Source organism: Mytilus californianus, unplaced genomic scaffold (genome assembly GCF_021869535.1).
Source record: "Mytilus californianus isolate M0D057914Y unplaced genomic scaffold, xbMytCali1.0.p SCAF_61, whole genome shotgun sequence".
Classification (NCBI taxonomy): Eukaryota; Metazoa; Mollusca; class Bivalvia; order Mytilida; family Mytilidae; genus Mytilus; species Mytilus californianus.
In genome coordinates this window covers 836,401-854,629 of record NW_026262714.1, presented here as the reverse complement: position 1 = coordinate 854,629, position 18,229 = coordinate 836,401, and the positions used below count along the sequence as shown (strand labels likewise).

Below are 18,229 nucleotides of genomic sequence, written 5' to 3'. Positions count from 1 at the left end.
AATATTGAACACATTAACATTTTTCAATAAGGAAAATTAGAGCAAACTATATTTCACTTAAAGACTTGCTTTTAATGTTGCCGTTTGAGATATCATTTCCTTGAAATTTAAAGTGTTGTATTTTGATTTTGTACAGCAAAAATCGTTTGTTCCATTTAAATATGTACAATAAAAACAGGAAAATTACTCGGATAGTTTCTACAATAATATTGTGGTTTAATAGAATGAATATTAATAGTTCAAGAAACTGGAATGGTCAAAATAGCGTATTCGGTATATTATTTGATTGTGCGTTGTTATAATTTAAATATAGTACTAATGATTAGAATTTGAGGGGGTATGAATAATACTTGAATAAGGCTTATGTTATATTTTGGGCGTTTTTTTAATTCTGTTTCAAAAAGAAACGCGAAACATAATCGAATTCATTTACTGTTGTTATATGACCAGTGGCAAATATAACAGTTATAGCGGCAGTGGAAATGACGGCGTTAATCTTGAAATGTTTAAATGAAGCCAAAAAGTAGTTTTCAACTTAAGTTAAAGACATACAAAACGGAATCCAGAAATATTTTTAATCACGTGGGTTTTTTTTCCAACACTTTTAGCTTCCTTTCTGATAAAAGGGAAGAATAAAAAATATTTTCAGTTTGTTTGTATTGCTATTTAAGACTCATCTAAAATATGCATAACATTCTTTTCGTTGTTATGAGCAAAGGGAAAGAAAAAAAATTCGGTAATGCATGAAACATTGTTTTCTTATTTAATTTTATTTGATCTAATAGAATGGTTTAAAATATAGAATCACATTGTGTTTTTGAAATGACTCATAATCTATCACACCCTTATTAGTTAAATAATCTAGACTAGGTTGTTACATATCTGAAAATTTGTTCTAGTTGTACGATTCATTTTTCTCAGACGATTTTACGTCTAAGATATTAAATGAAAATCATACATAATCCATGAACATATATGCATAAATACTAGTTTTTTTTCCTCTCCCGAAATACCATTTAAGGTTCATCAAAAGGAATTGACAAATATGGCCGTGTTTACACCATAAAATCTATGAGTACAGACAAACTGATGCATCTAGGAAAGTTTTAAGGCATTGCAGAACCTAGAAATATAAAAGTCATATGTAGTCTATGTTTCAGAAAATTAAAAACTTATCTTGATTTTGATGTGCATTTTTTCCAGTCTGCAGAAGAGAGCAAATAAACAAACACAAGAGTTTCATTTGATACGGTCCACTCAGTTACATAGTTTAAATCACATATTGTTTGCAGATGTCTATTGTCCATCTATTGTCCATTTAAATCAATATTACTCACAACATTTATTATATGAGGGGAGCTTTTCAAACCTCTATCCCAACTTAGTTTATTTTTGCACCTTCTGCAAGAATGAAAAAAAAAAATGAATAGCAAAATCCAGAAAATTTTATAATTTTCTGAAACATAAAATGGATTTAAAATTTAATTATCTAGTTCCTGCCATGTCTTAAAACTTTCCCAGGTGCACAGGTTTGTCTGTACTCAATTTCAACTTGTAGCGTTAATACGGCCATATTAGTCAAAAGGTTATGAAGAACCTTAAAGACACAAATAAATATCCTTTCAACCCCACTATAAGAAAGACGTGCGTATCCAATGACTTAAAACAAAAATTAGGATGAACTTTTTTAAGATCTTTTTATAGTAACTATTCTTCTGTTCATAAATACTTCATTAAGTGAGTAAATGGTCAGCTCGATCTTACATTTTGCCTGTGGATTATTGGTCACAATACGGGGAAAATTAGAGAAAACCACTACAAATGAAATAAAATTCTTAAAAGTTTTATAATCTGAAGATTTGCTCTTAATATTTAAGGTGAATTTAAAGTTAGCGAAAGTCCAAATAACTGTCCATTCCTGGGAAATAATGGGCGTCGGCCCTACGGGCAACGTACAACCAGAAAAGCATAATTTTTTAGGTGGGTTATTTTGACTTTTTTCCAATTTCTTTTATTTTTTTTCTTACAAAGAAATATTAGGATAACGTCTATCTAGATTAATATCATACATGTTTTTATATAAAAAAAAATAAACATGTAAATAGACATGTACATTGTAATCAAGAACGCCACTGTGAGTTTTGTCTATATAAGACTTAATGTTTGGATGATTTTCTATAATTTTATGATAAAATTGAGAATGGAAACGGGGAATGTGTCAAAGAGACAACAACTTGACCAAAGGGCAGAAAACAGCTCAAGGCCACCAATGGGTCTTCAACACAGCGAGAATATCCCGCACCTGGAGGCGGGCTCTAGCTGGCCTCTAAACAAAAATGTATACTGGTTCAGAGAATATGGACGTCACACTAAACTCCGAAAAAGAGAGGCTCAAGACATTCAAACACATAAGTCGAAAATTAACTGACAACGCCATGGCTGAAAAAAGACAAACAGACAAATAACAGTACACAAAACACAACAAAGAAAACTAAAGACTGAGCAACACGAACCCCACAAAAAACTAGGGGTCAAGATATGAGGCGAACTTAACTGTATCTGTTGTATCCTTAATCTCAAGTTCGATGGGATAGATGCGTTCAACATAGTCACCAAATTTTGAATTATTTGGCAAGAGAACATCATCTATGTAGCGGAAAGTAAAGTTAAAAGATACTGCAAACTTCTTTTCTTTCCTCCTAAAAAGTTTCTGTGTGAAGTCAGCCTCGTATAAACAAAGAAACAAGTCGGCAAGAAGAGAGGCACAGTTGGTTCTCATGGGGATGCCGATTGTTTGTTGAAAAACACGTCCTCCAAATGTACTGCGGATTCATATATTTTCGTGGGTATCAATTTTCGTGGATTGAGGAAAACTTGTGTAATTCGTTAAACATTTGAATTCGTGGTTCACCTGTACCCCGAAAACCACGAAAATTGGTATCCAACGAATAATAATTAATCCACAGTAACAAATACGTTGTCAATCAAGAAATCCAGCATCTTGATAATGTCCGTTTCAATGATTTTTTAGAAAGTACGATTTATCCCTCCCTAAGACAAGATACTTGTATCTACGTTGGCCATTCTTTTTGATGAAACACAGCAGGACCAACTCTTTCAATTTGTCTTTTAGTTTGTAATGGGGAATACTTGTGTAAGGTACAACATATTAATGCACCAAAACAAAAAAAAAAAAAAAAAACATACAAGATTAACTAAGGCCAGTGGTTCCTGACTTGGGACAGGCGCAAACATGCGGCGGGGTTAAACATGTTTTGTGGGATCTCAACCCTACCCTATACCTCTAGCCAATGTAATACACCATGTATAGAAAATTAATATATCAATGTTAGTTCATTTCAATACAAGAGAATTAATCAATGGAGTTACACTTTCTTTTGTGTATTACAGAAGGTTTTTCAGATCACAAAAGCAAAGACAACATTCCTACATTGAAAAAAGTACGTATTTGATATAATTGGCTATGTTTTAGGTCCTTTTTGGTTATAAAGCTCTTCAACTGTTTCGGTCCTTGGTTTTCAAATATTCGGCTTTGAGCGTTCATTATTCGGACGCATACAATTTATAACGTGTTGTTTTCATTTTTTACTGTCACTAGTAACTATATTTCAGTCTGAAACGGTCATTTTATTCTAATCAAGTCTTAATCGACTGAATTTACTTGATTTACTTGATCAGATCACTTTCAGAACAAATCAGACCAAATGTAAAAATGCTGTTAAGATTTTGTAAGATCGGGTTCAGTCGTGTTAAGATTTTAAATATTCGAGTGCAAAACGGGCCACACTTTCTCTGTATTTATCATTGGTTGCTCCACTTTATGAAAATAATCGACAAAGCTTGGAAAATGTTCTTTTGTGGTCTTTCAAAGTAATATTATTTGTCTTTTTCATAACATAACGTATACAAATTGACTGCTAATTAATTTTATTATAATTTTCGATAGAATTGTTAATATTTAATTGGTGACATAAGGAAAGAATAATTGTTGTAACCGGGAAAAGTGTGTTAATAAAAAAAACTTTACAGTCGTGCTTTCTGGCATTCGAATAATCCCGCATTTATTCATTCCGTCTGTAAAGATATAATGATTTGTAATATTTCTAAAAAATATTCCTATTTAAATTTTCGTCTTTGCAATTCGATATGAACTTTAAAAATCTACTTCAAAAGGGGCGTGATATCTTTTAACCATCAATACATCTTAATCTTTAATATTTTGCATTATGGAAAATCACTGTTCTTAGAATTGTTTGCATGTGTACGAATTCTAAAAAGTATTAGCAAACCACATTGACCTATTTATAAAATATGTAAAATTATTGTTTTTAGACAATTATTTGTCAAGAAAAATATATTAAAAGTGTCTGATTTACTTAATTTTGTTGACTTTTGACAGATGTTTAACCTATGCCAATATTTTAGGTACAAATTTATATGAATATGAAAAATGTTGGTATAGTTCGAATAAAATATAATAGATTGAGTGTTATTAAAACAAAGAATAGTTAGGGGCAAATTAATTTACAACCAGATAAAACTCAGCGTTTTATTGCATAACACTATTTTTGTTACTTGTAATAGTGAATATGTAGGCAACTCTATGAGTTGTTGATGTCTTTTGTATTTGTATTAATAATACAATGAACATTAAGGATTGTTGTTTATAAAAACCATAAACATATACATGTATACCAGTATAAAGGTGAATATCATACAATATTTGATAAAAACATTTGATTATGTTTTAAGTAGGACTACATCAAATGCAATGGAATTAATGAATAAAGCACCTTTTAAATAAATGCCAAAAAACAAAAAAAAATACAAGCATATTGTCAAAATTCATCTAACAGTTTATATACACCATTAGGTACCTATAAAAGTCGATTTTGATACTTCTCTGGCATTTTTTTTAACAATCAATTACTTTGAGCAAGAACTAATAAATTATATAGTAGAAAAATATAAAAAATAGTATATTAAGTAAAAAATGATTCATAAAAGAAAATGTACATAATTATAAATCTGGTGAACAGTTTATATGTCTGTCTCGTAGCAGAATTATCTTTCATTGCACCAGTTTTGCTTTTCATTTTAAGAACAGTTTAACGCTTTCTTGATTTTTCGGAATTTATCTAAGAGCTAGGGAATAACGCAACAAACTAACGTGTGTTGGGTTGTTGAACAACAAACTTCCCGCACTAGGAGAGAAACAGCTGCCGAGACTACCAATGCTAATTGTTAGATTTAATAATAAGTACATCAGTCATATTCAAATTATGCATGCTGGTGTTTAAAAAAAAATATATTTTGAATGTTGAATTTAACGAATGATCTGATTTTACAAATCAAATATTTTTCTTTTGCTTTCGATTGATATTATCCTGTATATTATGTAATATTAGTCGCTGAACAATCCACGATCAGAGCCAAGCATGTGTACTTCAGAATGCAATCTATAGATAAAAAAAGATAAACCTTTTCTAATTAGTGTACATGGAAAATCCTGAATCGTGTGTCAAGTCGTGTTCTACCCATACTCCTTTAATCTATAAAACTGATGTTAATTATTATCAATATAATTATTCTTTTTCATTTTTAAACGTAACTCTATATGTGTGTTTTTGCCATTTTACTTAAAAGTTGGCATATATTTTTTTAATTTAAATTTCAATAAAATTTTTCAATTTGTTTCTTGTCTACAAAAAAAAAAATACTTTTTTGTTTCATTTTTGCGACAACTATCGAATTTCATCTCAGATATATATTTTATGATCTCTCGGGTAAATATCAAAATTGAATCTAGAGTTGTGTGTGTATATTGTACGGGTGTGGATTAAGGATTATGTACGTTTTAAATTGATTTGTTTTTTTAAAGATGCAAGAAAAAATAACTAAATGCTTAAACGGTTAAAGTATTCTTTCTAATTGATAAAACCTGATCAATTAAATAAATGGAAACAATTTTACTGCACCAGATCGGCACTTTGGCAAAAATTGTCTCTTCGATGATACTAGAGGAGGCCGAAGTATTGGAAAATCCAAATTTTTTCTCCAAAATTGAAGAGCTACTATAACCAAAAAAGATCAAAATGTATAGCTTAAGCCGGGCAATGAATCAGAGCTTTGCATGACATCAGGTTTATCAATTTGTACGATAGACGCAATTTTCGGCTTCATTAAACTCATCAGTGGCGTTTGAATCAAAGCTGTTGCAAAGCCAAATCAAACTACGAAGTTTAAGGGCAAAGCAAAAAGATCGTAAACTTGTACCAATTACGGCAATTTATTATTTTGGTGATGTATCAATACAAACATGTTAAACGTGAATATTTGTAAATAACCTTAACACACACCAACTTGGGTTGGAATTTTTATATTATGAAAGTGCTTATTTTTGCCTCGAAATGCTACATGATTAGTTTTGTATTCCATAGTCCAATATTGACGCATAATAATTGCTCTAGCCAATACGTCTTTTTGTAAACCTCCTGACATGCATATGAACCTTCGGAATGTTCAAATTTCTCACATTTCTTCATCATTTTTAAAGTGAACATAGAGGAACTTGCATAATAATTGCACAATATAAACACACATCCCGAACAATATAAGCTAATAATTTAAATAAAACATAGTTTATTCCTTCCCGTTAAAAAAGAGAGGCGAAAGATAGCAAACGGGCATTTGAACTAATCAGTCGAAAATAAACAGACAACACCATGGCTAAAAAAGAAAAAGACCAACAGACAAGCAATAATACACAAACACAACATAGATAACTGATGATTCAGTTTTCGGTGGCCAAGTGTTACCTTTCCTCCTCAGTAGAATATAGAGTTGTAACACAGTACATGATATATTAGGCATGAAGATGGAATTGATTGCAGATAAGCTAAATATCTATCGTAAAGGATCGTAAGATACAGTGTGAATTATTAGTTCAGACTAGGTGGTCGTGTGATCTAGAGCGCTGGACACAGTGCAGGCGGTGTTTCGATATCCCAATAGCATGAGTTCGAATCCCGGCGAGGGAAGAACAAAAATTTGCTTCCGCAAATTTGCAGATTAAACATTGTTGTGCTGATATTTAGAGTAATTATTAATATAATATGTGTTTTCAGCCGTTTATCACCTTCACTGGTGATCCAACGGATGGATCTGTCGTAGAGTTGTCACTTGTTAAGACGTTCTTATCTTTACATATATACATACATAGAGACAAGTGAAAGCAAAAATGGGGAAAAGAAATAAATCAGATTTTATAGACACGGTGATCATGTTTGATATCACAAAATCAACAACTGCGGATGCCATTGAGAAGTTCTTGTCATTCATTCGATGGTGTAAATCACATCCTGATTTTCCTGACAACTCAATGTAAATACAAAATGTATGGTATTTTACAAAAGTATAAAAATTTCTGAAAATTATCATTATTTTAGTGTTATTAAGCTGAAACCTGGAGAAGTGTAACTTGTACGTGGCTTGCAACGATTTTGATGCTGACAGCAAAAAAAAAAAAAAAAAAAATGGGCTAATATAGTTTTGTCGGCTTCAACAAAAAAAAGGGAAAAATAAATCAATCTTATAATAAATATAAACTTATTTTGCATCCCTAATTATATATATAAATGAGACCCTGGTTGTGAAAAGTGAAAGAAAAAACCTATTAATTAGATATAATTCATATCTTCAGCTGATACGTCTACAAAATTTATGACTACAGGATCCTCGGTGGGTAAGAGTAGTATTTTAAAATAATCGATACAATTAAAAAAGAAGGTTAAATAAACCTTTGAAGATTTTGAAAATTTCAACAGGCAAATTCAATAAAAGTTTGCGATATTCAAGGTTTATCAACAATATTTGTTTCAGCAATTTTTTCAGGAATCGAATGACAATGTTTTTTCCTGGCAAAGTTTAAAAAATAAATGTGTTATCTAAGCTGTCCAGAAATTTTGCCTTATCATTAATTTTATACCATTTATTTACACTCAGTATACAAAAAATTACCATAACATTTCAGATTTACTTTAAAAACTGTCTACTACGCATTTCAACAGTCATGGGTATTCCTAATGAGAACAGATGCAAAAACACGAGAATATATGCCAGATGATTTGGCAGATGATGCATGAACCCATACTATTTCAATGGTGTAAATATAAGAAAACTTAAACGAAAGGAACATTTTGGGCTTTCCAAGGTCTACCCCTTTAAGCAGTTATTTCATTTATGGGAATCAGTTAAACTATTTCTTCCAATGATTGAGTAAAAGTAAAAATACATTTGGTACCAGTACCTCGAAACTACTAGAACCATTCTTTACCGGTCCAAAATTAAAAGCTCAATTAAAAAAAGTCACAAAAGTTCAAATTCTAACCGTTAGTCATTAAAATGTGCCCATGTCCACACCTAAAAATTCCAACATTTATATTTGAACGTTTTAATGTCATGCAAGGTTACATATAGTGTAGTATCTTTTAATATGCTATCATTGGATATAATTGGATCGATGTGATTTACATTTATGTCCAATCTATATCGGACTGCTTTGGACGTCATTTAACTATACACCACATATATACATGTAATTTTCGTTCGGGTTTATATGATCCGTTCATCCTATTTCGACTCTTCAAAATTTAAGAGTCTATCCTAAATTGAGGTAAATTATATGGCCTTCCAAATACCGTTTCGATTTCTAACATCACTGAAGAGACATTAATTGTCGAAATCCGGATATGGTGTACAAATTTTTGCACCTCATGTTTGCGGTACACCATCTTTTCCGCAAGTTTTTTGTTTTCTGTTTGGTATTAAATTAATAATAAAGATCCATTTTGTTACATCTTGTGATCCGTTTATTTGGCAATTGCCAATGACAGTCAGCAGTGTTTAAGAACATACGTTGTTCGACCTGTTTGTCAAATGCGTTTTGTTTAAATATACTTTTCACTTTGGTCGTTTGGAAAATGTTGTTTGTGCTGTATTTAGACTCCTCTACCAACAAATTTGTTTTGCATGCACACGTATACAAATTGCAGTTTTTTTCCAACGCAATCATAGGTTTGAACGTTATTTTCAATTTAGACTTATATACATGTATATATATATGTATATATGTTTTATTTTGTGGCCACACATGTATTATCTTTTCCTGTGTCATAGTAATTAGAGGCTGATACAATTTAAGACGTTAACAACATCAACGCTACAAGAAAAAAAAGAAAAATCTAAACAATGGTCAATAATTAATGTCCAAAAAAAAAAAATAAAGCATGAGCAGTTCGCACCCGTCAGTAACAAGTCACGAAGCTGTCGTATTCTACATAACAAATTAAAATTCGATTGGAAGAAATAAATAATAACACGACAACTCATCCAATGAAACAAAGACGCTAGCAGAAGTACAGTACCGTGCCAAAATATTAACTAACAAAATGATGTTTAAAGAGTAATTATAATGAAACGTTTTTACACATATATTAACGATGTTGTTTTTAAACTGTCTCTTATAATGTTCTTCGTTATATTTATTTCTAAATTTTCAGATAACAAAATTTGTTCATCTACAACTAATCAATGTGCAATGTATGAAAATGTGAAAAGCAACTTTACAAGTTCAGAAAATATACGACTATCGTTTTCAAAAAAGCACGATAGAAAAATCAATATTGATGACATAAGTTCCAATAACTTACCAGATGTAGAGGAACAAGAGAATGTGAATGTATATGGCAACATGATATTGGAAGATGATATATGTCAATACAAAATTCGTATTGAGGACCTAGCAGATGTAATAATTGAAAAACGTCACGACGAAGGATTTGAAAAAGAATATATGGTTTGTAAAACACATACTATCTGATTTTATTCACGACTAAGCATTGTTCAGAATATAAATATTTAATTTTTCAAAACACTGTTTATCTTCCAAATATATATATATAACATGGAATGTTTCACTCATTTTCCCTACCATCACTCTTGTTCCTGCCATCACTTATTTTCCTGCCATGACTTGTTTCCAGTAGCTCCGGCTTCTGTACTAGACTTCTACATTTTTAAGGAATTTTTTAATTATACTAGTTTTAATTACAGGGTTTTACTCATTTGGGATGGATGTAAAAGTACGCAGTCACGTTCAATTATTTTTCTTATCATTATCAAACTGCTATTTATTTGGGGTGTTTAAATACGCAGCCTCTGTTTTAATTACTCTACCGTTGTCAACTTTGAAATATTATACAAGCTTAGATCATGTAGATAGGTCAGTGCTGTTTATTGGGAATGTATTTCCACGCAGTTGTTGTAACATCTTAACTGTCGTCACCTTTGGAATTTTAAGTTGTGCTAGCTCATATCGCAAATTATTACTATTTTTATTTTAGGTATGTCGTTGCGCCGTGTATGGAAATTTTTGAATTGTACTAGCGTCTCTAGTATGTTCTGGTAAAACTGTTTTTTTTTGTGTATAGATTCAAGATTGCTATAGTTTTATAATCAGAACAGATTGATAAGATTCATTTTACATCGTGATCATACTGATGAAGGATATCTGTTATCCGAAATATTATAGTAACATTTGTTCATTTTATTGTTATTTTTTGGTGATGTTGTACCCTTTTAGACTGGTTATATATTATATTTTGTAGTGTACTGTATCATAATTATATGATCCATCGCCCCGTAAGATTTATCGTTGGCTATTATTCAGTCATTATATATATATATATAATATATAGAGAAAAAAAAAAAAAAAAAAAATAAGGCTGAAAATGCACCAAATATTTATATTCAATGTGAATATTCATATTGAATATAAATATTTGGTGCATTTTCAGCCTTATTTGTTTTTTTTCCCTATTTTATGCACAGCGTGGACAAAATTCTTTTTTTTTAAATGCATTATATTTCAATAAAAACAACATCTATTTTTATTTTTAATTTTTTTTCTACTGTGAATATTTGGCTAGAATTTTTGGTTGTTAATGCTCTTCAATTTTGTATTGGATTTGTTCGTGTGGCCGTTTTTATTCGAGCGTCATTAATGATTCTTATGTAGACGAAACGGACGTCTAACGTTCCAAATGTAAAGCCTGATATCTTGAAAATAAAAAATACTCCAAAGAAATCAATACTCTCTAAAACGGTATATGCTATGTAGTAAATGTTACATTTCATATATGAACATTATAAGACGTGGTTTGATTTCCAATGAGACAACTACCTGCCATACACCAAAATGTCTTATATTTTGTATTAGGACGGGAATTTAAAATTTAAAATGAGGCCATCGGATTTTCACACCTTAACGAACCTCCCTTTTTTTCCGGAGATCCAACAGAATTCGAAAGTTGTCAAGGTAGTCATATTCTAAAACGAACATTACAGATGACGACGGATATGTTCCAATTGTCGTAACTACAATATCGTCCCCTTTCCCCCGAATGTGACCTACCGAATTAGACATATCACCGGGTTTGTTACATGATCAACACGACAGGTGCCACATGTGGAGCAGGATCTGCCTACCCTTCCGGAACACCTGAGATCATCCCTAGTTTTTGACGGGGTTCGTGTTGCTCAGTCTTTAGTTTTCTATGTTGTTTGTCTTTTTCCTTTTTAGCCATGGCGTTGTCTGTTTATGTTCGACTTATGAGTTTGAATGTCCTTTTGGTATTATTCGTCTCTCTTTTACCATTCTTGTCGATTGTTATAGTTATGTTAAGCTTTATGTAGCTTTGTCATACGATTTTATTATGATATTGCGTAAGTACAGTGTTTAAGGTAAAGATCTATGATTGATTAGTTCGTCAAATTGATGAATTAAATATGTTTCAGATGTTCCCGAAAGGTCTTATTCATGCTCATATTGAGGGATCAAAAGAAGAGAATAAAGCTAAAAACAGATTTTTGACTACATGGCCATGTAAGTGACAAAATACTTAGAAATATATATATCTTGTATATGTAGAGTAAGAAATATGTTCCTATTTACAGTAATTGAACATTTGCGCGCGCGGAAATTATTTCAAACGTCAGTGAAAAAAAATGAAGATATATTGAGAACGTTTTAACATTGAACACACCAATATCAGGAACTAATTTGTTGATGAATTGTGTTGTTACCGTGAACAATAATTAAAACAGGACAAACACAAGATAAAACATGTATCTATGCTACAAAATAAATGAGTATCAAAACCACAGAAACCCATTTTTCTTTTACAGATGACCACTCCAGAGTAGTGTTGAAAGGAGACACAAAATATGATTATATAAATGCAAATTACATCGACGTAAGTTATTTTTAAATTTGTATGCATTTGTTTATCTATAAACATAATATTTAATTTTTAAAAACACAGAATTTTACAACTCATGTTATGTAGCATGAACTTGAATGTATCAGAATTACATTTTAACAGTCTAAAAACTGTGACAAAATGAATTGAAAAATAACAAAACTTAGGAGAAAATAAAATATACACATAAGTATATAAGCAACTGAAATTTTAAATCGGCTATGACAGCTTTAGAGTAAGTGTCAATGCTGGTATTAACCATCATTGTTTGTTTGGGTGAGCTATATGAGAGACAACTTATCGTATATGCTGAAAAAAATCTAAATTATCAACGATATATTTGGATCATATATATTGTGTCTGTCAATGCACATATACATGAGCATTTTGATGCTGATCATTTATTACGATATGTTTACCCTTATTAAATAATTGAGTAAGGTTGTAAAGTAAATTGTATAACTATGAAGCGTCATTTAATTAATGTAATATTATTAAATTGCAGAGCTATCATAAAGAAAAGGCATACATAGCTACACAAGGTTTGTGTATATAATCAAAGAATATATAAAGTCTTGTCGTATTTTGATTTTAGATTAAATATTCATGATAGATCATCATTATACAAAAAAATTACTAATCCGTATTGGTTTTATATGCCAACATCGTTTGCTATGTTGAGGAGATAAAAACATCATGTTTTGTCAATTTCATTCATGATTATATAACAAAGATTTTCAATACTTATCACGATAAAACAATGTGGGGTCAACAGTATCGTCTTCATAAAAAAAGTACAACAATAGAAATAACTAAGATGTAAATAGTTTGATAATCAACATATTTTTGCGCGCGTTGTTGTTTTGAAATCTCGCGCTTTATATAGCGTATGTTCAAGTAAACACATTCGAAAAGAAATCAATAAATTACATGCGATGTCGTACAAAGTAAACTCCATTCGTTTTTAGACATTGACGGGCACTTTCACATGTTTTGTTTTGTCGACTTCAGGTCCAAAAAGAAATACTCTTAGAGATTTCTGGCATATGGTTTGGCAGGAGAACGTCTGCAAAATAGTGATGGTCACCCAACTGGAGGAAAATAGAAAAGTATTTGATATTATTCAAATCGTGTTAGATATTGAATATATAACGTACATTCACAGGAATATAAAAGAATGTTTGCTTTACTCTTTGTTTAAAATCTCTTCCCTTATAATGTACAATCGAGTAAACATTTTTGAAAAAAAAACATTATTATCAACGCGTTATATTACCTTACAGTATTGTGCAAGCATGTTTTATAAAATTCAATGTAAGTACCGCATTCAAAAACAAACTACATGTGTAAGCATTGTAAACTACTCAATTACCATTGTTACAAACAGCGTCAACAATTTGAAAAGCAAGCAAAGCAAAGCCTGCCTAACAAGTGTAATGATTCATAAGTTTGAACATTTCTGTGATTTAGTATCGGTTATTAATAAAAATTAAAAGGAAGTCCAGAGTTTGTGAGACTAGCACATCCATCTCAACCTTAATATTTTGCATTTAGCACATTTTGTATTAGTTTGGTGACGTAACTATTGCGATACCAAAACCAACCTTTTAATGAAATGTTAAACAACAAGTCAATGTTAATTACAAACGCCCAAGGTTAACATGTTGTTTAGCCAAAGACATGAAATTATCTTCTTGATGTATAAGGTTTTGTTGGACTGGCGGCTGTCTAACCAAAATTTATATCCCTTTTTGGTCTTGTTTTATCTTTATCCAAAACAGACGAAATAATAATGCAATAATGTATAACTGTAACGTTGTAGAAAAAATGTGAACAGTATTGGCCAAAGACAACTAACAAACCGTTAATAGTAGACTGCTATACCTTGACCATGCAAGTAGAAAAAGAACACTCCGAGTATGTGTACAGGCTGATTAAAGTTGGACACAAAACGGTAATTAGCATCTTAATGTTGATTAATTTCCTTAAAAGACAATACTGATGATACAAACAACAGAGCTCATACGGACGGTTAATGAACCTCACGGTTGTTCATGATAATAATCCTAAACACACGTCAGTTTACTCTATAACTAACTTTTATTATAATCAGATGGAATATAATAATAGAGGATCTGAGAATCAGTATTTACAAATTGAACAGAGTAGCGTCTGAGCTTTATATTAAAACAAAAATACATGAAATGTATTTACTACTGTCTGTAAGAGCAATTTTGGTAATGAAGTCTGAAATGTTGTATAACAAAAAGACACCAATCAGCGCCCTCGTCATGTTTGTTTTTCTCGTAAAAATCTGTAAAGGTCTAGAGTTCATTGTCTCTCGAAATTCAGTATGAAAATTTTGAAAATGACGTATTGTTTTGAATAAAAAGCAAAAATAATAATGGTTTTATGTTATTTAGTTTTTAAAAATCATAGTATTCATTTTATTATATTAGGCAAAAGAAAAACGAAAGGTTCGCCATTATCATTTTACTCAATGGCCTGATCACGGTGTTCCAGACAGTATAAAGCTGGTGAATTTCTACAGGGCAGTCAACAACAATAACCGTGATCAGCATGGACCACTTTTGGTACACTGCAGGTATATTTGTTTCTTCAAGAATTACTGTATACATCTATCATACAAGTGTGAGGTTTAGCTAGCTATCAAACAAGGTTTCACCCACCATTTTCTTCGGGAAATGCCTTATCAAGATTGTTTCCCTTTCGTTAAAATGGTTGATATAGTAAGTTTTGTCAGGTTTTGTGAATTTCCTCTTTTTTATTTTAACTTGGAGTTCGGTATTTTTTGTTGAAACGTTTATTACAATTTTTAACAGTCTTGCAATTGTGCATGCATAACATTTGAGATCTTCTTTTCAATAGATAAAGGCGTCTTTGATCCTATACTATGTTTTGAAACGCAAATAATTATGTTATATCTAAATGTATTATAAGCAGAAAATTATGACACGGAGAAATAAAAATGAGAAGAATTCTTGACAATCGTTTATAGTAAAATATTGTTAGACAATAACATGTTATAAGATCAAGCAAGAAAGTGTAGCTGGATAATTAAACATATTGAACGGATATAGATGCCAAAAAAACACTCTAACAATATTGTAAAATGCATCAAATGATCTCAAAGTATATGTGATGTAATTGTATGTTTGAAATCTTGAGGTTATCTGCTGGTATTTTCGTTTAGTGTTGGCTCAAATGAACAGTAGCGGTAAACTTTTTTGCATTATTCAGTTTTCAGGGGCGATCTAAGTTTTTAGCGACAGCAGAGCATGTTTTAAAATCTTTAAAATTGAATCAAACTTATTATTAGTTTTAACATCTTTCTGAATTGTATGTACAGGTGGTATTTTATTTCAGTGCTGGCATTGGCAGAACGGGGACATTTATTGCTATAGATTCTTTATACGAACATGGAAAATCAGTTGGTTATGTCGATATCGTGGAATATGTGAAGATTATGCGGAGGGACAGACTGAATATGATTCAAACATTTGTAGGTATAATTAGGTTATAATTGTAGTTAAATCTTTGTAAAATAGATAGAATAAAAGATAACAATTAAAATGCAGTGAATCAAGCGGTGTAGAATTTCCCTTTCTCGTATTTATTTTTGTTATCTGATAGTTTTTAATTAGTTAATTACTTCGTGGAACGACTTCTACATAATGAAAATGACCTCTTATGTCTCCTTTTTAACATTTCAATCATTTCGTAAGTTACGGCATTTTTGTTCGCAACACTTTTAATGGGTCACTTTGAAAAAGAGTGATCCTATGAAAGTAAGAACAGTGGGCAATGGTCAGTGGTCGAAATTCTAAACAAAATAGTCAAATAATGATAAAAAAATTATACAGAGGATGCTTATTCTGGAAATGATAATTTTGTTATTTACGTGTACAATAGATCAGATGACGACCTACCCAACCCCATTTCTTTCGAACATGTCACCAAACGTTCATAGTTTCGGAAATCTTTCAATTACTGTTATATCTCGTTTCCTATAATTGAAAAAAATATCTTGAATAGAAACATTCATGCAACAATTATCCTTGTCCAGAAGTAACAGGTACGATCTGCTATCTCAACACCATCTATTTAATATTACCGCTATATTTGGAGAAATTGAAAATTTCTGAACTATGATTTACAACCCTGGCCTGTGTTATATATATGTATGATATACAAATAATACAGGTTCATTGGCATTCTAGTGTCGTTTTTTTTTCATTATTATCAACATCATTTCCACAACTTGTTGTTACAAGAGTTAATATTTAAATAATAGTTTATATTGATGAACCCTCAATTTTAAAACAGTTTTTGTGCAGAAGCAACGGTTTTGAAGAGGCATCATATCCGTAAATAATTTTGATTGTGAAAACAGTGTGCTTTGATCCTTTCTAATAAATACGTTTTCTGAAATGCATTATCTATAAGAAATATATACGGTAATTGATTTTATACTTCCCGAAATACTAATTTGTTGACAGTGACATGCTTATTTATGATGATCTATTTCAGATGTTTTATTCCTATCTTTTAAGTGTACTCTGTCTAAACTCATTACAAGTACGGTAAATGAATTTGATTTTTGGACGAAACATGCCGACTGCATATATCAATTCACTTAATATTCAAAATTTGTCAAACCCGTTTTCATTCAATAGATAACGACACCAATGAATGAACGGTTTAAACTTTTGTAATGATGTGCACTAATTTTGAATGATCGAAGTATTTCATAGATCGGGAAATTTCGAAAACTAGTACTAGTATTTTAATTGTTATATAATTAATTTCGTATTTCTTAATTCCTTTATGGATTCAAGTCAGAAGTCATATCATGTTAAATTAGATTGTTGATTTCCCCGATACATATACATGACAACATCCAATTTGAAAATTTAGTTTTACATGCACGATATGAAATGAACTTCGTTTCATTTCTAATATTTGTTAATCACTACATTACGATTGGAATAGTGTTTATCAAAGTTAATACATAAAACGTAGAGCTCAATACTTGTAGGAACAATATGAGGCTGTGTTTGAAGCATTGCAAGAATTGTTCACCGTGCCAGACACATCTATTCCAGTGAAAGATTTCTGTAGATATGTTGACGAACAGGACAATGCGACAATTCCACAAAACCAAAAGGTGTACAGATTAGAGTTTCAGGTAAGTAATCTTATATTAACGGAAGAACGGATGATGTACAGTTTTTTTTATGTAATACATAATGATCCATGATTTCAAATTATATTTGAGTTGCAAGGTAAGGTTTATATGTTACATTTCTGTTTCTGAATTCCTTTTTTGTTGTTGTGACTTAGTGAAATCTTTTTCCAAAGGTCAAATATAGTAGAAACAAAACATTGAATCAACTAATTCATTTTCATCTTCTCAAAAGGGGATGCAATGTGATACTCACGACGGATAAGTCTACAAGTAGCCATCAAAATCTACGGACAAGAAAATCAATATCTGTTTTTCATGTTGAGAAAAAAAAACCAGAACAATCTTTAGTGTTCTGAAAGTGGAAATATAATTGCGTGATATAAGTTAAAAGAATAAATTATTGTGTTAAATTAAATGTGGGTATACGAATTCATTAACAGACATAAAACATCAAGATATATAACACATTATAACCACTGATGATTGTTCCGTACTTGTTGTGGGATTAACAAGTCTACTCAAAAATCTTAATTTTGAATTTATCGTTAAACACGCTTCATACACATGTTGTACAAATCAACACAATATCCGATTCATGACATATTTTTATACAAAATGATTAAGGTATACAACCCCCTTGACCATATGTGGGAATATAACGATTACGTGTCCTCACTTG

The 18,229-nt window shown here is 30.8% G+C and overlaps 1 protein-coding gene across 1 annotated transcript; it reads left to right on the top strand.

Annotated features, from left to right (window-relative positions):
- The first annotated feature begins 12,227 nt into the window (after nucleotides 1-12,227).
- Nucleotides 12,228-17,996, top strand: LOC127707273 (receptor-type tyrosine-protein phosphatase S-like). Its single transcript, XM_052211811.1, has 7 exons — nucleotides 12,228-12,335; nucleotides 12,847-12,883; nucleotides 13,353-13,450; nucleotides 14,801-14,946; nucleotides 15,729-15,864; nucleotides 17,401-17,550; nucleotides 17,991-17,996. The coding sequence occupies exons 1-7, from the start codon at nucleotides 12,228-12,230 to the stop codon at nucleotides 17,994-17,996; spliced, it is 681 nt and encodes a 226-aa protein (XP_052067771.1).
- The last annotated feature ends 233 nt before the right edge of the window (nucleotides 17,997-18,229 follow it).

What these genes read in the sequence shown, in the direction of transcription:
- LOC127707273 (XM_052211811.1), top strand. Translation starts at nt 12,228, where the DNA reads ATGAGTATCAAAACCACAGAAACCCATTTTTCTTTTACAGATGACCAC. An exon ending in AACTGGAGGAAAATAGAAAA is followed by an intron (nt 13,451 to 14,800) that starts GTATTTGATATT and finishes TTATTATATTAG; the next exon opens with GCAAAAGAAAAACGAAAGGT. An exon ending in CCACTTTTGGTACACTGCAG is followed by an intron (nt 14,947 to 15,728) that starts GTATATTTGTTT and finishes ATTTTATTTCAG; the next exon opens with TGCTGGCATTGGCAGAACGG.